This window comes from Pezoporus flaviventris, unplaced genomic scaffold (genome assembly GCF_033815535.1).
Source record: "Pezoporus flaviventris isolate CSIRO_AGI_PZ_B2104156 unplaced genomic scaffold, CSIRO_AGI_Pfla_v1 ptg000054l, whole genome shotgun sequence".
In the NCBI taxonomy this organism is placed as follows: domain Eukaryota; kingdom Metazoa; phylum Chordata; class Aves; order Psittaciformes; family Psittacidae; genus Pezoporus; species Pezoporus flaviventris.
This window is the reverse complement of record NW_026892602.1, coordinates 673913-697458: the sequence shown is the minus strand read 5'-3', so window position 1 is coordinate 697458 and position 23546 is coordinate 673913. Positions and strand designations below refer to the sequence as shown.

Here is a 23546-nt window from a genome sequence, read left to right as displayed (position 1 = left end):
TGTTGCACTCTGCTGCTGATCTGAGCCTGGAGTTCCTACTGAACTCAGCTGAAAGAGCTGGGAGCTCCCGTGGCTGTACAGCTGTCTGGGCTTACACCTTCTCTTTCTCCCCCTCCCCCAGAAATGTGTCTCTCCAGCTCTAACGGGTGTTCCTGGGGTGGTGTAGAGTACTCTGTGAGTGTCCCATTGTATTAAAGGAAACAGTTCCCTGCTTGAACGCTTCCCTGCTGAACCAGCTGATGTTTGCAGGAGAAGCAGGAGCAGAGGGATCTTCTGCCACCCATAAGGTTTGTGGAGATCGCCCAGAGACTTCCCATCTCCCATTTGTCTCAAAGCTCTGCTGGGCTCCTGATGTCAGACTGGCTCTAAGTTACAGCACAAAACAACGCTGCTTTGCAGGTATGACACGCTTCACTGCCAGAGAAGCCACCTTAGCCACACTTAGGGGAAGGAGCGCATGTGTGCTGTGAGTGCAGCTGGTTCCAGACTGGTGGCAGGCTGATGGTAATGGTTCCAGCATCTTCAGCAGGAGTGAGGGAAAACTTTTGGTCTAGATGAGCTCCAGGCTGCTGCTCCTGAGACAAGGCCTTTTCTTCCTGTCTCTTTCTGCTCTATCCTAGCTGTGTATGTGTGATGGCTTTTGCATACACAGCTGTTCCAGGAGCCTTGAATTCTGCAGGAGAAGATCTCCCTGTTTTGGAAAGACACCTAGTGCATGTCTCCTGAGAGGAGACTGCCATCTGCACCAGTACCTCCCTTCTCCAGCGTTGCTTGCGGGTATCAATATACCAGTATGTGTCCAAAGCTCTTTCATGCTCTTACCAATCTCCAGAGTTCAGAGGGCTCGGAGGACTCCTGAAGTGTGCTGCTGCTGAAATTTTAAGAACAACTGAAGTTTGAACCTGTGAAAACATTTTCCTAGTGCCTTACGCTTGTGAGTGTTGTGCAATGGATGTAGCTGAGGTGGGACAGAGCGAGAAACAACTTCAGTAGCGTCGTTCCCCATTCACTTCAGTCATCTCCCTTTCCCCTTGCAGTGTCGTGGCAGGCAGACAACCACAGATCACCTCTAGCAGCCTGGGGATGCTTTTTTATACTTTTGAGATGTGGGGTTGTAGAAGCCTCACACTGTGTGGTTGCATTTGAGAGGAGCTGTGTTCTCACTTCTGCCAGTCTTGGATTCAGAGGGGTTTGGGAGAGACAAAGCTGCTCTGATGGCTAAACCCTATGGTGGAGGACATGGGCAGCTGTTCCCCAAGCACACAAGGCAGGGTGAGTTTGCTGCTGTCCATTGAGGCCATGTTATATATGCTGTACTTATTTCATGCTTTATTTCATTTCATGTTTTGATTGGCCTAAATGTTGCCTGGTTTGTATATTAATAAAGAGGCATTTTAACTACTCCTGAAGTCGGTGATTTGTTGCGCAGGAGCTTCATGTGTCCTTCAGGATCCAAACCCCTGGTTATCTGGATGGCGTCCTGCTGGGGCTCCGGGCCTGTTCCAGGGTCCAGCCTTTGGGAGCTGAGAGCTGGAGCCTCTGTTTTAGGTTCCAGGGAGGGTCAGGAGAGCCACAGCAGACATGGATGCAAGTTCTGCATCACCTAATGGTGTGCTCTGGCTGGAGCAGTAGTGTCAGGCTCTGCTGCTGGGCAGCTCCTGCTTTGCTGCAAAAGTGTAAATCACAACTGGTGGCTCGTGTCCAGGCCTAATGGAGAGGAGAGAGGAGAGCAGAGCATCCTCCCAGCCCCACCAATCCTTCTGCTCCCTTTCCCTCCTTTCCTGAAATGAAAGGTGTCCCTGCCTACGACAGACAGTTGGAACTGGGTGAGCTTTAAGTTCCCTTCCAACTCAAACCATCCTCTGATTGAAATGTAGAGTGTCTTGAGCCAAAACACATTTCTAAATCAGTGTCTTGCCTCCCCTCAAGGGTTCTGTTGGAGGTGCCATTGCAGGAATTGCTTCTTGCTGCCCTGTCTGGTGGTTGCAGGCCCGTGGGTCCTCAGTCCCACTGTCCTCCACCCCAAGCCCATTACCCTGGTACAGACAAAGCAATGTGGTGGCCTGGCGTAGCACAAGATACAGGGGACTGCGCTTCCCTCTGTAAATGTGACAATCCTCACAAAGCTGTTCTTTTTGCCTTTAGAAGACAGAACATTCAGAAAGGAAAGCAGCAGAGGGAAGAAAACTGGCTTCAGTGTTTCAGGTTTGCAGGACTCCCGGGGTAACGGTTGGACTTGATGATCTTAACCATTTTTTTCCAACCTGGTTGATTCTAGGGTTCTATGCAGCTGGCAGGGCTACCAAAAGGAAAACACAGTGCAGTTCTGATGCATGTTTTTTATTGTCTTTTCTTAAGAAAAAAAAAAGTTGTTTTAAGACAGTTGTGTGCAGAAATCTCCATGTACACAGAGGCTACAGGCAAAGGCACCCCCTGCTCCCAGCCCTAGCTCAGAGCTCTGGTGTCTCTCCCCAGAGGGTGGGACGTGATGGGTGCTCCATCAGGCACTGCGTGATGAAGACCAAGCCTGGGCACTTCCTGCCTGCCCACAGCCTCTGCCTGACACCTCCTCTATGTACAGTACAGTGGTATTCATCGCAACGGCTCCCTGCCAGCCGTGCAGCATCCTCCTCCTGTGCCTGGCCAGCAGCTGCTGTGCCAGAGAAACAGAAGGTACAAGTCCTAGCAGGGCAGCTTAAATAAACATAATAATTGAAAACCAAAAGGGGGTAGGGGAATGAAATCAGCCCAATAAAAATACTCTCAGGGCAGCAAGGAGCCATAAGCAAGCCAGACGCTGGCACTGTGCTGCCAATGCGTTTTGTACCTGGGTTTGGTACGCAGTGCCTCTGCTTGCCCTGTGATTGTCTGGCCTGGCCCTGGGCATGGTCAGCCTTGTCACACTGGATTTGGCCTCTCCAAATGCCATTTGCCTCTCTGTCCGTGTGCCCCAGCAGCACATCCCAGATGAGACCCAGCCCTGCGTGAGGAGGGAAGCAGTTCTGACTGCTGGATAACTCAGCAAAGCCCCCACCACTGGCAAGCGAGCGGGCACAGCCTGGTGCAGCCGACAGGAAGTGGTCAAGGCACTCATTGTTGCTCGTGGTTTTGTGGGTTTAGTTTTCTTCCCCTAAAAAAAGGAGAAACAACCCAGGAAGGTGGAGACTGGGGCTTGCTGCTACCTGTCTCCATGTCATGAGGTTTGGAGCGAGGCTTGGGGCTGGCTCTGGCGATCACAGGTCATGGATGGGCTGCTTGTGCTTGTGCGGCACCGCTTCTATCAAAACCCACCATGAAACTGAGGGGATCAAAGCCCTGTGGACAGAAAAGATGAATTTCCCCAGCCCAGGGGATGCTCAGTACCTGCTCCAGGTGACCCAAACCCTCCTGTTTCACAATTGCAGAGAGAAACATCAGGAAAAAAAGAAAACTGAAGCAGGGAAGCAGGGAAGAGGCTGCTGCAGGAAAGCCTGATAAAAAAGCGTAAAATCACAAAGGGTAAAACCCCTATGGTGATTGTTCCTCAAACAGCTATTGCAACCCGGGATCCAGCCCCACAACTCCTCCCCTCTGGGGCTTAGTGCTACCACCATGCCAAGCATCAGAGTGGTCACCAGCCATGCAGGCGGGTCCCTCTCTCGGGTACCTTTTCCATGGTTGCCTTTTTTCGTTCCAGCATCTTCTAAAACAATACCAACCTAAACCCAGCCCATCTGCCTGACTGACCCGAATAAAGTGGTTTGGGTTGTATCTTTGGGGAAGCACTTCCCTTCTGCATCTGTCCCATGCCACAGGAAACCCTGGGGACCCTGAGGACAGTGGCTGGACCAGGCTGGTATCAACAAAGTCCCACCTTAATAAACAGAGCAAAGACTTTGGGATTTCAGCTTCTCACCAGAGCCGTCTGTAGCAATGCAAAAACAAAAGCACAGTTTGTTCACCCACTAAAGCTATCTCTAATCTCTTATTTTTCCCAGCCCAAAACCCAAGGGAAAACTTGTCTCCTCCCCTCTGGTGGGACTGGAGCTGCTGCTGCATTCTGCATCCCTTGAGCATCCTGCAAGCACTCGCAAAGCCCAGTCCAAGGACCAGGGCTGCTGTTCCTGTGCGGTTCTTAGCTGCCTTTTGTATGGTCACCCCTGAAATCTATCCTACCCTTCCTCAGTCCTCAGACAGGGGAGCAGGGATGACCAGCCCTGGAGCCAGGATTCCTCTCCATCTCCCAACCTGGCCATGCCAGCAGCCAACAGCCTGCAGCAGAGCATTGGCTTCCCATGGCCACCAGCTCCCCATGATGGGTTCATGCGATCCAGCTGCACCAGGACCTACTTGACATGTTGGGAGGGAGCCTTCCCTGGGGAAGCAACAGGGGCGGCTGATCCAGGTGAGGAAAAAAAACCCATATCAAAATAAAGGAAGCAAGAAGCAGCTGTTCCACCGGTGAGGCTGCTGGGCCACCAGGTCTCCCTCAGCCCAGACATGATGCTCAGGTGCTCCCCAAAGTCACCCAGCTTCAGTGGTTGGGGTGGAGGTTGTTGTCTTGTTTTAAAAAGAGCAGCATTTGGTTTGACTGTAAAGAGATGCAAGGTGGTGGCCGCCACCATCGGTCGCTGATTGTGTTTACAAATCCTTTCTCAGCTGGGTTTCTTAAGAATTAAAAAAGCAGACAGTCTCCTTTAGCTCTGAACCTGCCTGGCTGCTGAGGCACCAAGCAAGTCCAGGCTGGCTCCACCAGTGCCCTGGGGAGAACCGGGAGCCAGGCAGGCTCAGTTCCCCCGGTACACCTCAATCTTGCTAGTTTTGGACAGCATGTCGATGATGTGCGCCTCGAAATCGGCGTCATGCACTCCCGTCTTCCTGAACTCCCCGGCGTAGCGGTTGTTCTCCCAGTAATGGTGCCAGTTACCCCGGCTGTCAGCGCCAAACCCAAAGACGTTCACCTGCAGATGTGAGGAGGGGGATGAGCCAGCCCTGACCCTCACAATACGCGGGGGACCCCCCTTGGATAAGCATCCGCAACGCTGCTGGGGGGGATTTCACACCATACATCCCTCTGTTTGGCCTTTGCACTGTTCAAGGGTGCCCATCAGCATGAGGGTGCCAATCACCAGTGTCAGGCAACTGGAGGAAGTGAAACTGCTGCAGTTGGACCCAAAGAAGCCACCTTCTTCCTTAACCCAGCAAGGTTCAGGGTCCCAGCAAACCCAGCCCATGCCAGCCAGGTCCCTGCAGCCCAGAGGAGGACCCCAAGGAGCCATCACACACCTCATCGCAGACGTGGAGGGCGAAGAAGAGCACCAGCATGCCGGTGGAGGGGTAGCGCCCGTGGTGCTCTGTCCAGCGGTCATGGATGTACTTGAAGAAGGCAGGATTGTAGATCTGCACCTGGGAGGACACGCTGGGGTTAGTGCTGGAGCCAGGGCTATATTCCCCTTGGCATCAGTACCCTGGGAAGGACCACCAAGATGTGCACAGGGACCCCAGGAGAAGATGTGGTGATGGGGGCCATGGTATTCATTGCAGCATAGGAATGAGCCCTCCTTACCTTTTCTTTGTCCACCCGCAGAAAAGGCTTCACAGGTGCGTACGTGCTGGGAAGAAAATGGAGAGGCAGGTGAGCAACCAGAGGTCCCATGTCCTCCAACCCCAAGCTGAGCTGCTGGCGGTTGGGATGCTCTGGGAGGGAGGAGCCAAAGGAGGAACCCAGGGGAGATGTCCTGGTGGTAGGTGAGTGGCCAGCTCAGTGCTGCAGGTGCCAGCCATGTACTTACAACCTGATCTGGCCAGTGGAGAGGGCACTGGCGATCCAGAGCAGGTCCAGGGTTTTGAAGGGCACCAGCACGAAGCTGACATTAGCAGGCAGGTTCCTGGCACTCTCGGGGTACATGAAGTGGTGCGTGGTCCGACTGCCCACATCACCCTCGAAACCCACTGTGGGTGCCTGGTTCATCCTGAGGAGAGAGCAGGGAAGGTGACACCCCCTTCCCAGCCACCCTGTTCCCTTGCAGATGACATGGGTGTACCCTGTGACCTGCTGAAGGCTGCCAAGGGGCAGTTTCCCAGCCCACTGATGCTCAGGGTGCTGGGATGAGCTGGTGGTCCCCCAGCCAGCCCAGGGAGGTGGCAGGGGTGGATCCACTCCAGCACCCAGCAGAACCCATGCAGAACTGAGCAGCTGGAGCAGGGACAACCCCCTCTAACCTGCAGACCAGGAGAGATGCCGCTGAGGTGCCCAGTGGGAATTCAGCACCCACCAGTGCTGCTGGCATCACCTCATGCCTCTGTGCTGGCTGTGGGGCTGAGGGGGTCCCCTGCCCTCACCGCATGATGAAGTCGTGCCCGTCGATCTCTGGCCCATAACCGGAGCCACGCAAGTTGCCAGAGTTGCCGACCACGGCACAGCGACGGCAGCGGCGCGGGTCACGGGAGCGGTAGGGATCCTTGCCTGGCACAATCTGGAAGAGCTTGCTCAGGACCTCATGTGTGTTGTGGGACTTGAACTGGGGCTGCAGCATCTGCGAGGGGCGGAGGAGAAGGGTGTGGGGTCACCAGCCAGTGGCGGACAGAGCTCCCCGTGCAGGAGGTGTGGGGCACAGATGTCTCCTTGCTCACCAGCCACCACCTCTGGACATCAGGTGGCAGGTCCATGTTGTCCTTGGTCCACACTGGGGACACGGTGCCGTCGTAGCGCACATCAAACCAATCAGCAGCCCCAGCCTCATCGGCCGGGCAGCGGCGGCAGGCGCAGCCCCAGGGGTATGGGCCCCCCTTGCTGAGCCGCTGCATGCCGGCGTAGCCAGGCACCAGCTTCACCCGGTGGATGCCGCCCAGCCCGCCAGGGTCCAGGTAGGCAATGCTGTGGTGGGAGTAGGTGAAGAGGAGGGACATGACGAAGACGAGCAGGAAGGCGGTCGAGAGGAAGCAGAAGCGCAATGAGCACTTCATGGTCGGCGAGCGGCTGAGCCAGGGAGGGTGCCCGCTCCGGCATAGGGCTGGGGCATAGGGTGCAAGATGGCGTCAGCCGGCCAGCAAGAGTCCCTGCGGGACACAGAGCTTCAGTTCACTGCGGTGGAACAGGGGGCATGCAGAGTCCCCCAGCAGCCACCGCGCTGGGCTCTTACCTGCTGGGCTGCAGCTTTCCATCCGCGTGGTGCAGCCGTGGTGAGAGCATGTGCTGCTGAGTGCGGGGTCCAGCACACTCAGCACACCGGGCTCAGCCACGGCACCACGCCTCGGTGGCAGCTCCAGGTCCTGGTCCTGGCTGGCTTTCAGCTGTGATGGTGCTCATTATTGCCTGCATTCAGTTGATCTACTGGCACACTGCCCACCACCACCGACTCAGGAACATGTCCACTGCGATACCAGCCTAGAGTGGGAAGGAAGGGATGGTGCATCAGGTCTAGGTATGGCAATGCACATGGCGGAGCTGAGGGGTGCACTGAGCAGCAGGAGGGTGTTGGAGGGGCCACAGGGTTTCTTAATTCCCATTGAGCTTTGCAAAATGCCACCCAGCCCATCCCCAGAGGGGACAAGCTGGTGCGAAGCGAACAGAGATGCTCCTCGCTAGCAGCACCAGGGGAGCTCCCAGGCTCTGCCTTCCCCATCTCTGCCAGACAGAGGCTGAACCATGAACTTGCCTCTGGAGCTGAACAAACGGCTCCTTTCTGAGGCTCAATCCTCGTCCGCTACCAAGCCACAAGCAGCCCCTCCAAACCCCTCTTTCACCAGTTGCTGCTGCCGTCGACAGGCAACAGCCATGTCACAGCCCCGCGGGGGCCCTACGGGTACCAAAACCAGTGGCTGCTGTCCCCTCCATGTGGCAGCGTCCCTCGGGAAAGGTCGCTGTGAAGGTTTGTGATCCCAACGGGTAAAAATAGCCAGGGCAGAGGTGCTGGTGCCTACGCCAGGGGAGGAGCAAGGGGAGACAAAGCCAGACCCTCCTCAGCCAGAAAACCACAAAATAGCTGAAAATCCCTTTAACACAGCTGCTGAGCTGGGGCAGGGTCCATCTCCCCAGAAAGGGGAGGAGGATGCCAGGGCAGGAACCCCCCATGGCAGCATCAGCTCCAAAGCTCAGCACTGGCCCCAGTTAGGCCAGTGCAGAAGCCAGCAGCACTGATTAGGACCTAGCAGGCACCAGGATGCCTCCTTCCCTCCTTCCTATAAAAAAACATCCTATGCAAGATCACAGCTTTCTTCCCAGGGATGGAGGCTGCTGAGCATCTCCAAAAGCTCCTTGCTGGGACAGGCAAGACATAACCATGGCCTAACACCCCCCCCACCCCCCCCCCCCCCCAGCCCATCACACAGACAGCTCCTGCCCAAATCATTATTAACCCACAGTCAAGTGTTTGGCCAAGGGATGACAGCTTTTACAGAGGCAGATAATAGGTGTGCATCCTGGCATTACTGTTGTCCAAGTCTCTTCCCTGTCTCCAGGGGTATTTAATGTCTCTGTGGGACACACACAGCCCACAAGTGACTGCAACAAGGTTTTGGGCTGCTGCCAGTGGAAAACGCAGGGGTGTTTGTTAATGGAGGGTTACATCAAGAAGAATTCAGGACAAAGCCAGTCAAAAGCTCTATATCCCCTGCAGATACACCACACTGGAAGGTTTTGGAGGCAAAAGGCAATTTTGGGCTCTTTTTAGCTGTGCCATGGCACAGATGCCAAGCAGGATGGGCTGATCCCCCTTCTCCTGCTGCCACCACTCTACATCCCATGGGGCTTTATAAGGGCTAAAGGAAATCAGCCATCACATGCTTATGGTATTTTTGCTCCTGGTGAAAGGGGGAAAACTCCCTTTCCAGCTCGTCAGCCCAGCTGGGTCCTGCTGTCGCATCCTGGCATCTGGAGCACGTTTTGTCTTGGGCCTCCCAGAGCTGCCCCCAATGGAAAACCATCCTCCAGCCCAGCATCCTGAAATCCCAGTGGCTTATTTGAGTCATCCCTTCCCTAGCAGGAGCTGGTGGCTGCTGCCATCTGCACCAGTCTTTATAGACCCCAGCAGGGACACAGCACCTACACATCTATCCACACCCCAGCATTAACCGTACCCCCACTGCCAGCTCCCAAAATCCAACCCAACCTGTCATTGCCAAATGAAACCCCACTGACCAGGGGCATTGCAGAGTCTCTTTGCACCAGGGTTTGATGTTTCCTTCCTAAAATAACATGGAATTTGGGGATTTCTTCTGTGGTGAGTGAGCCCAGCAACTCAGCAATACCATTAAATGTCCTCTTGCTCACAAATTTATCCCCAGGTCTCCTTAAATGCCTCCTGAAGACCATGGGCTCATCAAACACGAGTTTCTCTTTTGATTGCAAGACATAATGAAGCGAGGCTATTAAAAGGGCCCGCTGCTTTTACAGTCGAATGATTTTTTCCCATCATATCATCTTTCCTTTTGGGATGTATAAGGTTTAATTTCAGGATGAATTCTGGAGAAATGTGACTGACAGCCCAGGGGCCTGGAGGATGTCTTCCCCTTCCCCATCAGTTGTAACACCATTGAGCACATCCCTAAGCTGGCTTTTTTTTTGTCTTTTTGGCTTTGTTTGCTCATTTCTAAGATATCCTGAGGCTGTTGCACTGATTTCCTTGCTGGTAAATGACAGGGTGGGCACAGGAAGGAGTTGTCCCCAGGAGATGGGGGTCACCCTGCTTGGGGCCGGTGAGAAGGGGCACAGAGAAGCAGAGGCAGCATTGCCCACACCGGCTGCTGCTCCTCAAAGGCATGCTGGGGCTGGGAATTCCCCCAAAAGTCATCGGAAACACACCCCTGGGTATTCAGGTGCCACCTTCCCACAGCCCCTTTGCAGGGATGTCACCTCTGCCACTGCCAAACCAGTGACCGGGTGGTGGAGCTGTGCCTGGCTTCTGGAGGTGGAAGAGGGGGCAGTGTGTGGGGATGGCTCCGCCTCGGACCAGCATTCCTCTTGCTGTCATGGATGGAAAAAATGAGATTTAGCGATTTTTTTTCTTTAACAGGAAGGGAATTGAATCTTCTCCTTCAGCCCCAGGAAGGAAGAAATACCAAGTCACGATCCGTTCTTGTTCCAGGCCTGGCTTCAGCAAGCAGAATTACTATAAAAACTCAAAACCCCTCAAATTCACTTTTTTCCACAGCCCAACTGGCTGCCCGAGCTCGCAGCCCCCCCAGGCGCTGCTTTAGCTGGGGCTGTCAGCTCATGTTAGCTTGGAACGGTGACTAGGAATCTGTCGGAGGCAGCACAGGAAGGGGCGATGCTCCTGTCCTTCTGCATCAGTTGGCTTCCAAATCCAAACTGAGACCCAGCAAGAAAAGCATGGTTAATTAAAAAGGTCCTTTCCTGTACTGCCCACCCAGAGGGATCATATTTTTCCCCTTTATCTTTTTTTTTTTTCCTCTCTGGAAGGTGGATGGGAAAGGAAGCAAGCCCAGTGTTGGTGCTTTTTCTCCCTGTTAAGTGATGCCACGAAGGGCTGATGGCACCAGGGATTAACAGGAGAAGCCAATTTCATGGGTTAAGCCATCACCACCACCTGACAGCAGTAAGGACCAGGTAACTTATTCTTTATCCTGTTAATTAATCATACTCTTATCAGCCAGCTCAATCAGCTAATGGAGCCCAGTTAATTGGTTGCTGGCCATGGCAGCAATTCCAGGGTTTCCTCGTGCCCAGCATCCAGAGAGGTTATTTCAGGCTCATCCCTCAGCACTGGGATGAGGCCAGGAAAGAGCCTGGGAGGCCAAATACTCGGCATGGAGCTGGGCCAGAGCCAACCACTGGTGAGGTCGTTTCCTACAGGATTTGGGGGTGCAGGGGAGGTGCCGGCAGTGGGAAAGTTCAGACAGGGATGCTCCCATCCTTGTGGTTGGAAAGGGCTTGCAACATCCCTGCACTCCAGGGTGGCTGATAAGCCCAAGTCTGCACTCTCCATGTGGCCTCATTATGCCCAGGTCGCTGCACTGGAGACAGCCTCAGCTGAGGACAGGCAGGGAGAGGACAGGAAGTCGCTGCTCAGTTTGATGCAGTGGAGAAACTCTGCCCGCCCCGGCCTTGAATGCCTGCAGAGCCAGCCATAGCCAAAGGGCAGACCCAGCCCTGCTGCCCTGCACCCCCAGGCACCCACTCCAGAGCCCCCGGTTTGCACCAACTGCCTCACTGACTGGTACTACTGACCTGGGTACCACCAAGCCACCAGGTTGTGTAGCACCACATCAGATACCACTGGTCTGGGCACCATGGAGCTGGGTCACACTGAGCACCTGAGCTCAGGCTGGCTAGCAGATGGGGTGGCCAGCGAGTCCGGGCAGAGCAGGGGAGGCAGAGCCTGGTGCTCACCACCACCCACTGCTTCCTCTCCTTCATCCTCCCTCCAGCTCCCCATGCAACGCACTCCAGGGACACCCCCAAATTGGTCTCTCCCTGTCCTCAGCCACCTGCAAGGATGTGGCACACTGCAGCAGGCATGGTCCCCAGCAAGGGCAGACTCCTCCTCCCCTTCATCACCAGCACCCAGCATGGAGAGAAGTGCTCCCCCTCCACTCTTACAGCTCATATTCCCCGGCCATAAGGCTCATGATCCATGCCTCACCGGGAAAAAATGTGCAGGAGTGCAGGATGGGCCAACACCAGGCTGGGGAGCTGACTCCAGCCATGGCCTTTTGCCCAGGGAAGGCAAGCAGGGATGTGAGGCCCCCACTGCATCCCTCTCCCTGGAGCTCAGCAGCTCCAAGGATGGGAAGCGATGGAAACCTGTAGGGTTTGAGGGCTGGTTGATGGGTGCTGTGACCAAAAGCTCCATTTCTCCCACAGGACGCAGCCCGAGGAGAGAACTACAACCTGTTTTGCTTGTGGGAAGGGCTGAGAGGACCTTGAACCTGTTAGGAAAATTGTACCTAGGAGATTTCATCACAGGGATGTTAGGAAAGGCTCCACCATTGATCCCAGGACAGACCAACAATTGCCAGGGGCTCCCATCAGATGTAAAATAAGAGCAGGACCCAGTGAGGGAACCCAGCTTCTCCTCTCTGCTAGTCAGGGCTCTGCTTGGACACTGAGAAGAAGGAGCATTTGCATGTTCCTAATTAGCTCAATTATGGCTGCAAATCAAAGGTCCTTTGGTGGGGACATGGTGGCAAAGTGCCTGCACCTTGCTCTGGTTTTCTAAGAGTTACTGTCACTGGGGTTACTTTAGAGCCCCATCACTGAAAGGAAAAAATACAGATTATACATATTTCTTATTAAACATATTATATATGTTTATATGTATTCATCATTCATCCATATGTGGTTTGGGGAGCATCTCTGGGAACTCTGCCACAGAGCCAAGGCCCACATTTCTTGCAGTCTCCAAAAAAACCTTTCAGGACATGCCAATGGCAAAGGGCAACCTGGAGCTGAGAGATCCCCTGGAGCCCAAGACCAAGGTTCACAGCCTCTCCCATTACAACCCAGGCCCTCAGGGACCGGCAGGCTCTGATAAATCACAGCTCATTGGGAAGCACTGAAGCCAGCCCAGCCGCTGGAGAGCAATTAGCAGTTTGCACTCTTGCAAGAATTAAATGCAGCAGGAGGAGATGAAAGCCATTAAGCTGCTGGGACCTTGGCATGGGCCAAGCTGGGGTGGCATCTGGAGTGCCAAGAGCCGTCGGGAAAACCATTTTGCCCTTGGAACCACCAGTGCCTTCGGCCAAAAGTGCCAGTCTGGAGTTGTTTGGGCATGAAAATTTCAAGCCCAAGTCAGTTCACCCAGTGTGTGGTTGCCAGGGCTCTCCTGAGTGCTCTCCTCTCCCTGCATGCCTCCAGCGCCAGCAAGACGTGGGCGAGCAAGCAGAGCGCGTCTTGCCATTCCCAAGAACCGCCATGAGCTCCTTGGAGGAGAGGGAAAGGCTTTTGACAGGCAGCTGCTGCAGGCAACCGGCAGCAGGGCTGCTGCTCACTGCCAGATGGGGACAGACAGACAGACAGACAGACAGGCAGAGGGGCATGCACATGGTGGTTTGCAGGGGAAGGCAGTTTTCTCTTCCCGCCCCAAGCATCACTGCTGCAGACACAACATCTGGCTCTAATAAAAGGGGAAGAAAAGGCAAACCAAGCCCAAAGTGCTGAGCAACTTCCCGTCACAGCTCACTGCCTCGGGATGGCTGGGATGTAGCCAGTGTGCTCGGGGACATGCTGGAAAAGGGGAGATCAGCAGATAACAGGGGGCAAAACTACCTCCACCAGCATGGAGCCCACACATCCTCCTGGAGGGAAATGCAGCAAGTTTGGGGGCTCTGAGGTTATTTGGTTTCACTCAGCCATGTTTTTCCCCCGTACACAGAAAGAAGGGATGTGGCCCTTTGTCCAGTCCAAGCTTCCCCGCTGCCCAAGCACCCTCCTCATACCCCAAAATCCTCCTGCTGGCATGGGGAGTCCTCACTCTGGGGAAGTATCTGGGAGCTTTGCAATAAACACTCTGGCTTCACAGCTGGAGCCCCAGCAAAACCTCACCTTCTCAGCAGCACCCAAGCCCCCTGCGTGCATGGGGACCCCTTGCATCCCCAGGCCCTGAAAGCTCGGCCCCAGCACCCCAAAGGCCGTGCTTCGGCCGGGGAGACACCCCTAACCCCGGCTGGTTGGAGGCTGACCGGCTCCCACACTGGCGCCGCCACCTCGCATACACAGCCGCAAGCAGGGGACATGTTCCTGCTCGGTGACACAGTTTCCAACCCTGTCCCCAGGGCCGCTCGCGCTGTGTTTGTGAAATGCTGGCTGCCACTACCCCGGCGAAGACGCCGTGTGTCACGCAGCCATGTGTCACTCTGCTGCTGAAGGACCTCACATGCACATTGTCACTGCTGGGGACTGGGGGCACCTTCAGACAGCGTCCCCCCTTACTCCGGCCCCCTGTAGCCACCCCAGCTCTGCCCCCAGCACCCCTCACCGGGGTCCGTGCCCTGAGCAGCACTCCGGAACACTCGGCTGGAGAGGGCCAGCTCGCCGGGGAGCACCCCCAGCCCCGACCCCCTCCTTCCAGGGCCGAGCATCCTCCGCGGGGCTAGCACCGCGGGGCCAGGGCCGGCACATCCTCGCCGGGGCTGATCCCAGTAAGTCTCGGGTGCGTGCTCCCCAGCAAGGGGGCAGCTCCCGGCCACGCTTCCCCGGCGCACCCCTGCCCCGGGCCCGCTCTCCGCCGCTGTACCTGGCTCGGCTCCTCCACGGCCCCGACACCGGGCGCACGCGGGCCCCTCTGCCGCCGCTGCCGCCGCTGCCGCCGCTGCTGCCGGCCCGCCGCTCGGCGCCGCGCCCTCCGCGCCGCGAGGGGCTGTGCGGGGCCGGGCTGGGCCGAGCCGCGCCGTGCGGGGCGGGGGATCTGGCCCGGCAGCCTGGGAGATGTAGTCCGCTGCAGCCCGGGGGGCTTGTGGGACTTGTAGGAGGAGAGCCCACCCGGCCCACCAGCACCTCTGGTGTGTGTGCCGGTGCACCGCCCGGCGCATCGGCTACCGCCGGTATAACCCCCGCGTACCCACCGGCGCATCGCAACCCCCCCCGGGATCCATCCTGGTATCCACTCGGCTCGTTGGCGTCCGTGAACGCCCTGTACTCCTCCCTGGTACCCACCCCCCTACACACCCCGACACATCAGCACCTCCTGGTACCCACCCCCGCACATCGGCATCCCTCGGTGTCCACCCCGCTACCATGCCCCCATCCCCATGCCAGTACCCACCCGGCACATCAGCACTCCTCGGTACCCAACGCCCGCACACACGGCTCACCCACCAGCAGCCCACCGCCCCCCTCCACCCCAACACCCCCAGGGCATCCACCCCGGGGCGCACATCGGCACCCACCGCTGCTACCCTGCTCGCCGCAGGGGAGCCGAGCTGAGTCCGGGCGGGCTCGTGACACAGGTGACACAGGGCACTTAGGGGTGCGAGCCTCCGGCTGCTGAGGGTGCCTTTTTGGGGCAGAAAACGTAAAAAACCCCATGATCCCTCTGAAACCACCCTAGGGGCGGGGGAGAGGCACTACAGCGCCGGGGCAGGGGTACACTGTACCTTTAAGCAGCCCAGGCCTGCCCATGCGCGAAGCGCACGCTGGAAGATGTAGTCCCTCACCGCAGGCCTTCCGCAGAGAGTGCTGGCGGCTTGGACTACATCTCCCAGCGTGCACAGCAGAGCAGCAGAGGGTCCGGCGCAGTTATGGCGGCGGAGTGGAGCGTCCTCGTCCTCACCTGCCAGCGCGGCGGCTGTGTGTCCGCCTTCCAGCGAGGCAAGCGGCGGGGCTGGAGCTCGCCCTCTCCCCCCGGGCCGAGCGGGAAGGAGCGGGGGGTGCCAGCTCTCAGCGCCGCCCGCCTCTCGCTTGGCAGAGCTGGAAGTACGCCGGCTGAGGGGCAGCCTGGGCCCGCGGCCCCCGCCGCTGCTCCTGGCCGTGGAGGACCCATGGGCCCGCCTGGGCAGCGGCGGGGCCACCCTCAATGCCTTGCTGGTGGCTGCCGAGCACCTCAGCGCCCGGGCGGGCTGCACGGTGAGGGGCCTTCCCCTTCCGGGGGAGCGGGGTGCAGCCTCTGGCGGGGCCGGGGAGGCTGCAAGAGGGTGGGGAAAGGGGTGGCTTCCCTGTCCCCAGTGACTGTTCTCTGCACTGCTCTCCCAGGTGGTGACCTCCGATGTCCTGAAGGAAGCCCACATCCTCATTCTGCACACGGTGAGAGCCGGCCTGCAGCCCAACTTGAAACGCTCTACAGCGTTTCCTCTCCCTCCCTGTCACAACCCCTGCCTTCCCCTCCCCACCAGGGCCGTGACTTCTCCTTCGATGACTGTGGTCGGGCCTTTACTTGCCTGCCTGTGGAGGAGCCCGGTGCTGTGGCTGAAGCTCTTATCTGCAACCTGGACAGCCTGCTGGGGACCATGACACACCGGGTCTGTGTGGCCTGTGGAACGGGGTTCTGGGCTAGTGCTGTGCAATGCTAGGCACCCAGGTGTGAGGGCTGAAGCCTTCGGGGTGCCTTCAGCTGGCTCCCAGCAGGGTGGGAAGGGTGTGAGGGTCGGGCCCCTTCCCTGCTCTCCCTGGGCATGTGGCCCTTGTCTCCGCAGCTCTGTGTGGGCTCCCCGCCCGGCGTGTGGGTCTGCAGCACTGACATGCTCCTCAGTGTGCCCTCAGCACCAGGTGAGTGGTGCCAGCCTTGCCTCCAGCACGTGCTTTGCTTTGGGACAGGGGGCAGAGCCTGTAGCACAGCTGGTCTAGCCTGCAGTGTGCTCTCATGAGTGTGCGGATGCTTGGGCATTGCAGGCGCACGTACAGTTGGAGCATTTGTCATGCTCAAAGCAAGGTGGCCAAGACTGAACACTGCTTTCATCTCCTCTGACATACACCCTGTTTTCAGGCAGTTGAGCCTTGGGCAGGTATGTGTGCTGCCCCAGTGGACACTGCTCTGTGTCCCTCTCCTCAGGGATTGACTGGGATGGCCTCCAGGGTGTCAGAGTAATTGCAGTGCCTGGGAGCCAGGCATATGCCAGGAACCACGGGGTCTACCTCACTGATGAACAGGTCAGTAGCAGCTCCTCCTCCAAGGGGTGCCCTTGGAGGCACAGGGGTCCTTACCCCTCCAGTGCCTTGGGTGCTGAGGTCCCAGCCCTGCTGTGGCTGCTTGGCTTGGGGCTCCCTGAAAAGCTCATTGTGGTGGTCTCATTCCCAGGGGCTGGTGCACAACATCATCTACAAAGGCACAGAGGCCCAGATCCAGCAGTGTGCAGGGCCTGATGGCACCGTCCCACTGGTACGGCATGACATGGGCATTGGGGCCTTGCCAGCCCCGTCCTTTTTGTCACCATGGCTGCAGCCTCAGCCCTGCTGTGCCCTTGCAGGTGTGCGGGGTGGTTTTCTTCTCCTCGGATGCTGCTGAGCAGCTTCTGGCCACCCATGTCATCCCTCCTCTAGATGCCTGCACGTACATGGGACTGGACTCAGGGGCACCACCCATCCAGGTGACAGCCCCTCTGCAGAGGACAGGACTCCTTACCCCATGGGTGCTGCTGCTAGGCATCTCTTTAGGGTCTGTTGCCCTCTAGGGCTTCTGCCCCACACACCACACCACATTTGGGTGGGAGAGGTGGTAGGAGGGCAGCACCCAGCAGCAGGGTGGGGGTCAGGGTGGCTGCACCCAACAGGTCTCTTCTCTCCTTAGCTCTCCCTCTTCTTTGACATTGTGCTGTGCATGGCAAGGGGGGTGACAGAGCAGGATTTTGTGAAGGGTGGTGGTGACACCAGTGTGAGGAATGCCCGCTCCGTGCTGTGGGCAGCTCTCCACGCCTTCCCACTTAGCATGGGTAAGTGATGCTGCGGTGGTGCACTGACATGACCCATACCTGAGCCCTCTTCCCCTCTGTGAGGAGAAATGGCGTGGTCAGGGCCTGGCTGTTTCTCCGCACAGCTGCAGGTCCCCAGGTCTTTTCTGTCCCCCTTTGACTGGCGGTATGTTCAACCTGGCTGTCCTTGGCTCACATGGGTGTTGGGCACAGCCACATTGGCCGTTGGTGTGCTGACAGCTTTCCTGTCCCTCACAGCCTGCATTCCCAATGCATCCTATGACTACATGACCACCTCTGCGAGCGACCACATCCGCAGCCTGACGCTCCTGCCCAGCTCTGCCAGCCACCTCTGCTTCTGCAAAACAGCCCATTCCCATGTGGATGTATGTCCTTCCACCCCCACCCTTGCTCACACACATGTTCTGGTGGTTGCTCTGGGCTAGAACCTGGTCCCACATGCCTCTGTGCCCTTGGCAGCAGCCCTGTCTCCTGGAGGATGGCTCTTCGGTCACCAACTGCTTGCTAGAAGGAGCCGTGCGTGTGGCGGCAGGCAGTGTCATCCAGCACTGTCACCTCCAGGTACGTGGCTGCGATGGGGGTGACCCCAAGTTCTCAGTACGCTGGATGGGCAGCAGAGTGAGGTGGCCCTGGGGTGTGGGACCCACAGCTATGAGATTTGGGGTGCGCTTCCCTTTGGGGCTGCCTTTCAGGTGGTGCTGGGGACCCTGGTGGTTGTTGCCCTCCCCAGGCACCCCTGGCCTGTCCCTCCCTGGGAACCAGGGCATATCCTCTCTCATGGCTGCAAGCCTTGGCCTGAGTTTCTGCAGTTCCGTGTCTTTGCGGCCCCACAACAAAGCAAAGTGTCCCCCTCTGGGACCTGGCTCCTGCTGGCCCCAGCTTGTCTCCCAGGGTGTTTTTCCTTTTCTGATGTTGGGATCTGGCTCTAGTTTGGGGTCTCAGAGCCCTGCTGCCTCTTCACAGGGTCCCCTGGAGATTGGTCCTGGCTGCCTGCTTTCTGGCCTCACTGTAGGCTCCTCACCAGCCCTGCAGGGCTTTCCCCTCCATGACGTTGTCCTGCAGGGCCACCACGTGCAGCTGCGTGATCTGCCTTGCCATGTGTTTACTCTCACTGGCCGCCTTGATGACTGGCAGGTACAGGGGTGGCAAGGCGCTGAGAGTCTCCCCTCAAAGCCAGCATGTAACCAGCTGCTCCATCCCTCTGCAGAGCCCAGCTGAAAGGGCCACCTACTTGAACATGCCCTGGGCTGAGTTTTTCCATCGGACAGGCGTACGGTAGGTGTCACATGCCAGGATGGGACAGAAGACCTGGCTCCCCTGGGAGTGGCTGCAATGGGGAGGTGTCACGGCCACCTCAATCCATCCTGCATTCTGGCTGCCCTCTGGAAGCTGTCCTCAAGGCCCAGGGCGGTACTGATGTGCTCTCCCTCCATCAGGGAAGGGGACCTTTGGGATGCTGAGACGCCGCAGGGGAGCCGCTGCCTGCTGAGTGCCCGGCTCTTCCCAGTGCTGCATGCCCACGAGGCACTGGGGCTGGAGGATGTGCTGTGGCTGCTGGCCCCAGTGGCTGGTGAGCGGCTGGCACGCTGGCGAGCGGCCTGGCGCATGTCCTGGCAGGAGCTGCTGCCCTGCCTGGACAAGGCGGCTGAGCTGGGTGCCCGCCAGGCCCTCTTCTTCCTGCAGGGCCAGCACAAGGTGCGGCGTGTGCTGCTGGGACGCAAGGACAGCAGCCTCCTGCCCCTAGCCCGCAGTGCTGTCCATGAGGGCTACCATGAGGCTGTGTTGGGCACACTGGATGAAGGTGAGCTAGACTCACATGAGCTATGTATTGCATCTCTGGATGTCATGGCTGTTTGGTGCTCCCCACCCTCTCCAGTGACACCCTGTCATTGCAATGGCACCAACAAACCAGGACGCGTGCAAGCCATGCAAGTCCTTCTTCCCGGGAGCCAACTCATTGCACTAGTGGGGTGGTAAGACACTGGAACAGGTTGCCCAGAGGAGCTATGGCTGCCCCATCCCTGGCAGTGTTCAAGGCCAGCTTGGACGGCTTGGAGCAACCTGGTCTAGTGGAAGGTGTCCCTGCCTGTGGCAGGGCATTGGAACTGGATGAGCTTTAAGGTCCCTTCCAACCCAAACCAGTCTAAGGCTCTATGATTCTATGGCCTGCAGCCTGCCTGTGGCTTTGCAGCCTCCTTTTGTTTTCTAGTTGCCTCCACGGCTGGTGACGCTGGCATTGCAGCACGGGCACTCGCCTGCATCGCTGAGGTGCTGGGCTGCATGGCACGAGGGGAAGGGGGCTTGCGGAGTGGTCCTGCTGCCAACAGGGAGTGGGCCTCAGCTTTTGAGCGCCTGGAGAGTGGGGACATCGCCGGCGGTGTCCAGGAGCTGGCTGCTGAGCGGCAGAAGTGGATGAGCAGGTGAGGCTGGGGCTGGTGAGCTGCCCTATCTCAGGCACCAGCAGAGTCATGGAGCTGCAGTGGTGGGCTCAGCATAGAATCGTAGAATGGTTTGGGTTGGAAAGCACCTTAAGATTGTCTAGTTCCAGCCCCTGCCATGGCCAGGGATGCCTCACACTAGACCATGTCACCCAAGGCTGTGTCCAGCTTGACCTTCAACACTGCCAGGGATGGGGCATTCACCACTTCTCTGGGCAACCTGTTCCAGTGCCTCACTACCCTCACAGTAAAGAATTTCTTCCTTGTATCTAATCTGAACTTCTTGTTTCAGTAAACCCATCGCCCCTATAGTTGCTGATGAAGAGTCCCTTTCCAGCATCCTTGCAGACCCCCTTCAGACACTTGGAAGGCTGCTATTAGGTCTCCACACAGCCTTCCCTTCTCCAAACATCCTTCTCTTCCCAGGCCAGCTCTTCTGGTGAGAGCAGCTCGGCACTATGAGGGGGCTGAGCAGATCCTCATTCGGCAGGCAGTGATGTCCTCGTGCCAGTTTGTCACTGTGGGACAGGCAGAGCTGCCACCCCTGGGGCACTGGGTGCAAGTGGTGTGTCCAGCCCGCCTGGACCTCTCTGGTGAGTGTGTCCCCTGCCCCAGGCATGATCCATGTCTCACACCTGTGGTGCAGGGAGCTGATGGCAAGCATCTGCAGGCGGCTGGAGCGACACACCCCCCATCACCTATGAGCACGGTGGGGCTGTGGTAGACGTAGCAGTGCTGGTGGACGGGTGCTGGCCCATTGGTGCGCAGGTGCGGCGCATCAGCGAGCCAGAGCTGCGCCTGGTCAGCCTTGGTGGGATGCCGCAGAGAGAGGCAGTGGCAGAGCTGGTGTGCCGGGAGCTGGATCACTTGCGGGATTACTGCCAGCCACATGCACCAGGTGAGGTGCCACCAGCCACACAGACCAGTTCCGTACCTGTGATGTCCCCCTGGGTGTTGTGACCCCATGGTGCCAGGGTGTCCCTTTTTGAGGGATGATGGAGTGAGGGAGCAGGTGTCAGCTTTGCTTTCTCTTTTTTTTTTTCAGGAGCCCTGCTCAAAGCTGCCTTCATCTGCAGCCAAGTTGTGCAGTTCCCCTCACAGAAACCCTTGCAGGCCCAGCTGATGGAGAACTTCAGGGGTGGGTTTGAGGTGCACACCTGGTCCACACTGCCCCATGGGTCTGGCCTCGGTAAGTCTGTAGGGACAGGGCTGGGGAGTTCCTGCTACCAGCATGGTGATGGGGGATCTCCCTCGCTGCTCCCAGGCTCTCACCAGCATGTATCCTTCCTGTGCTCCCTGCAGGCACCAGCAGCATCCTGGCAGGAGCGGTGATGGCGGCGCTGTACCGGGCAGCAGGGAAGACTGCCAGCACTGAGTCTCTCATCCACGCCGTGCTGCATCTGGAGCAGAGGCTCACAACAGGTAGGCACTAGGGGAAGCTGTCAGCCCATAGGGTGGGGGCCTCACAGTGGCTGAGGCTCCTCTGCCCTTGCAGGTGGCGGTTGGCAGGATCAGGTCGGTGGGCTCGTGCCAGGCATCAAAATTGGGAGGTCAAAGGCCCAGCTCCCACTCAGGGTGGAGGTGGAGGACATCCAGGTGCCCGATGGCTTTACTCAGACTCTCAATGATCACTTGCTGCTGGTGTACACAGGGAAGACACGCCTAGCTCGCAACCTGCTCCAGGTAATGCCAGGGTGTCCCTGAGTGCTGCAGCCTCCAGCCTTGGCTCTCCCCATGTGCTCTGGTGCCTGTCCCCTTCTCTGGTACACAGCTTTGCCACCCCAACAGGAGCTAGCACTGAAGGCTGCGTCTGTAGCACTGCCTCCCTGGGTGCTGCTGGACCCAAGAGGATGGTGACAGGGACATTCTGGTCTCTTTCAGGATGTGGTAAGGAACTGGTATGCCAGGCTGCCCTCAGCTGTGCAAAATGCTGATGCGCTGGTGAGCAACGCCGAGGAGTGTGCCCAGGCCTTGAGGCAAGGTGTGAGCCCCCTCTCCTGAGCCAGGCTGGCCCTTCTAACAACTGAAGGAACACAAACCTCCCTGGGGAGAGTCTGTGCGGTCCTGAGGAGACAAAATTCCTCCCCCAGGCCCACCCTCATGTTACAGGCAATGTCCCAAAATTCAGGCTTGAAAAACAGACTTTAAGGAAGGGAGGATGAGACACATCAAGGCTGGCTGGTGTTCTGCAAGTCATTCATGATGGGACTGGGGGCGATGCCTGTCCTTTGCTGTGGAGTTATTTGACCTTTGGCTGCTGGGATGCTGTGGAGGAGACGCTGGAGCATTAGGGCGAGCAAATTCTCCACCTGCGGAGGATTAGAAATAAACAGCAATGTGACAGGGCTAGGTTTTCTTGGGTAGATGAGAAGGCAGAATTTAGCTTGTGCTGAGCAGGAGAGGCAGAGACCTGCCTCTTGGATGAGAAACAAAGGCAGATAGTTTGCAATATCCTCTCCTGCAGGTAACCTGTCACTCATTGGAAAGTGTCTGGACTGCTACTGGCAGCAGAAGAAATGCATGGCACCTGGGTGTGAGCCGCTGGCTGTTGGGCGCATGATGGATGCTCTCCGGCCCTATGTTTATGGGCAGTGTTTGGCTGGGGCTGGCGGCGGTGGCTTCCTTTATGTCTTAACCAGAGCCCCGAGGCAGAAAGAGGTCTTGCACCAAATTCTAGCCAAAACTGAGGTGAGACATGAGCTCCCAGGCAGTTCAGTGGCACAGGTGAATGAGATGGGACAGTGGGATGAGATTGATTGCTGTCCCCTTAGCTCTACCCAGTCAGTGGAGGGCAGGTCCGTTGCTGGTTTCTGCCCCACCTGTGTCCCTGTTCTTTGTTTCCTAGGGACTGGGCAATTTCAGCATCCACAGCATCGAAGTGGACACAGGCGGTTTCTCGGTGAAGGTTGTGGGATGTGATACAGAAGACAGTGCTTGCCCTGGGGAGCATATGGCTGTGTGAAAGCCTTTGCTCTGACTTGTTCCTGGCAGGCAGACAGGGCAGGAGAGGCAGTAGCCGGCTGCCTTCCAAAGCAGGGACATCTCTGCTGATTTAGAGCCTTCCAAAGCGGGGACATCTCTGCTGATTTAAAGGCTGCTGCTACAGTTGGCTCCAGTAGGTGCCTTAGGTCTTTATATGGCCTTTTTGTGCTACTACATGCCCCAAAAGCCACAGAGGCTGGAAAGCTGTCACAAGTGGCACAGGCAAAACCATCCCAAGAAGGGAAGCTTAGCCAGAAAGACAGCTTGCTAGGGCCTCCAGGCTGATTTGGGGGTTTCACTCCAGCTCTCATAGTTCTCCAAAGGGAAAAGAATGGGCAGTTGTGTTGCTGCTTCTAGCAGGGACCTTCCTGCTCTTCTTGCAGCAGAGATTGCCCAACTGGCACACAATGTTCCTGCACCAAGGATGTACCTGGATGTGGAATCAAGTCCTGCCCATGCTCAGAGAGTATTTCTGCAGTGAGTTACTTGTCCCTGTAGTCCCTTTGAATAAAGCAGGTTGTTTCCAGCAGGTGTTTATTTCCCCTATCTCCTCAGCAGAGCTCCTCCCTCCCAACGGGCTCTCAGAGTCCCAGTACTGCGCAAGCAAAGCTCTCCTTGTGTAGGTACAGCATGTTCTGGTTACTGGCCTCCATAGCCCTGGCTGTCAGAGGTGGAAATGCTGCTGGAGGAGGCAGCCACACCTGGCAGCAGGCTGGCTCCTGGTGCTAGCTCTGGGGTATTTTTAATTGTGCTATGCCACTGCCAGCTGGGAGTGGGAAGAAAGATCCTCTTGGTGCCGCAGCACAGGGTGGAAGAAGATAAATG

The 23546-nt window shown here is 57.4% G+C and overlaps 2 protein-coding genes across 7 annotated transcripts; one reads left to right on the top strand and one right to left on the bottom strand.

Moving 5' to 3' along the window:
* Window positions 1–4410: 4410 nt before the first annotated feature.
* On the bottom strand, window positions 4411–14522 carry ST3GAL2 (ST3 beta-galactoside alpha-2,3-sialyltransferase 2). 2 transcript variants are annotated; one of them, XM_061468908.1, is made up of 8 exons: window positions 14503–14522; window positions 7122–7366; window positions 6613–7038; window positions 6322–6515; window positions 5772–5951; window positions 5546–5591; window positions 5266–5385; window positions 4411–4940 (listed from the first exon to the last, which is right to left on the bottom strand). In XM_061468908.1, the coding sequence occupies exons 3-8, from the start codon at window positions 6943–6945 to the stop codon at window positions 4767–4769; spliced, it is 1047 nt and encodes a 348-aa protein (XP_061324892.1). In that variant the 5' UTR covers window positions 6946–7038; window positions 7122–7366; window positions 14503–14522; the 3' UTR covers window positions 4411–4766. The 2 variants fall into 2 exon arrangements, with proteins under 2 accessions (XP_061324892.1, XP_061324893.1); XM_061468909.1 differs by having other exon boundaries at window positions 5775–5951.
* A 655-nt stretch (window positions 14523–15177) lies between these two features.
* Window positions 15178–22794, top strand: FCSK (fucose kinase). 5 transcript variants are annotated; one of them, XM_061468914.1, is made up of 23 exons: window positions 15178–15247; window positions 15345–15502; window positions 15629–15679; window positions 15769–15894; window positions 16069–16141; window positions 16425–16522; window positions 16671–16751; window positions 16840–16959; window positions 17160–17301; window positions 17539–17666; window positions 17761–17862; window positions 18265–18435; window positions 18509–18576; window positions 18738–19102; window positions 19511–19721; window positions 20166–20332; window positions 20410–20637; window positions 20785–20928; window positions 21042–21161; window positions 21235–21422; window positions 21621–21720; window positions 22204–22427; window positions 22585–22794. In XM_061468914.1, exons 1-23 carry the CDS (start codon window positions 15178–15180, stop codon window positions 22699–22701), a joined length of 3252 nt encoding a protein of 1083 aa, XP_061324898.1. In that variant the 3' UTR covers window positions 22702–22794. The 5 variants fall into 5 exon arrangements, with proteins under 5 accessions (XP_061324898.1, XP_061324895.1, XP_061324894.1 ...); XM_061468910.1 differs by lacking the exons at window positions 15178–15247; window positions 15345–15502; window positions 15629–15679; window positions 15769–15894 and having other exon boundaries at window positions 15901–16141; window positions 17764–17862; XM_061468911.1 differs by lacking the exons at window positions 15178–15247; window positions 15345–15502; window positions 15629–15679; window positions 16425–16522 and having other exon boundaries at window positions 15860–15894; window positions 16671–16959.
* Window positions 22795–23546: the final 752 nt, after the last annotated feature.

What these genes read in the sequence shown, in the direction of transcription:
- ST3GAL2 (XM_061468908.1), bottom strand. Translation starts at nt 6,945, where the DNA reads ATGAAGTGCTCATTGCGCTTCTGCTTCCTCTCGACCGCCTTCCTGCTC. An exon ending in TCCACTGGCCAGATCAGGTT is followed by an intron (nt 5,592 to 5,771) that starts GTAAGTACATGG and finishes TTTTCTTCCCAG; the next exon opens with CACGTACGCACCTGTGAAGC. An exon ending in TGCGGGTGGACAAAGAAAAG is followed by an intron (nt 5,386 to 5,545) that starts GTAAGGAGGGCT and finishes GTGTCCTCCCAG; the next exon opens with GTGCAGATCTACAATCCTGC.
- FCSK (XM_061468914.1), top strand. Translation starts at nt 15,178, where the DNA reads ATGGCGGCGGAGTGGAGCGTCCTCGTCCTCACCTGCCAGCGCGGCGGC. An exon ending in TGTGTCCGCCTTCCAGCGAG is followed by an intron (nt 15,248 to 15,344) that starts GCAAGCGGCGGG and finishes CTCGCTTGGCAG; the next exon opens with AGCTGGAAGTACGCCGGCTG. An exon ending in CAGTGTGCCCTCAGCACCAG is followed by an intron (nt 16,142 to 16,424) that starts GTGAGTGGTGCC and finishes CCCTCTCCTCAG; the next exon opens with GGATTGACTGGGATGGCCTC.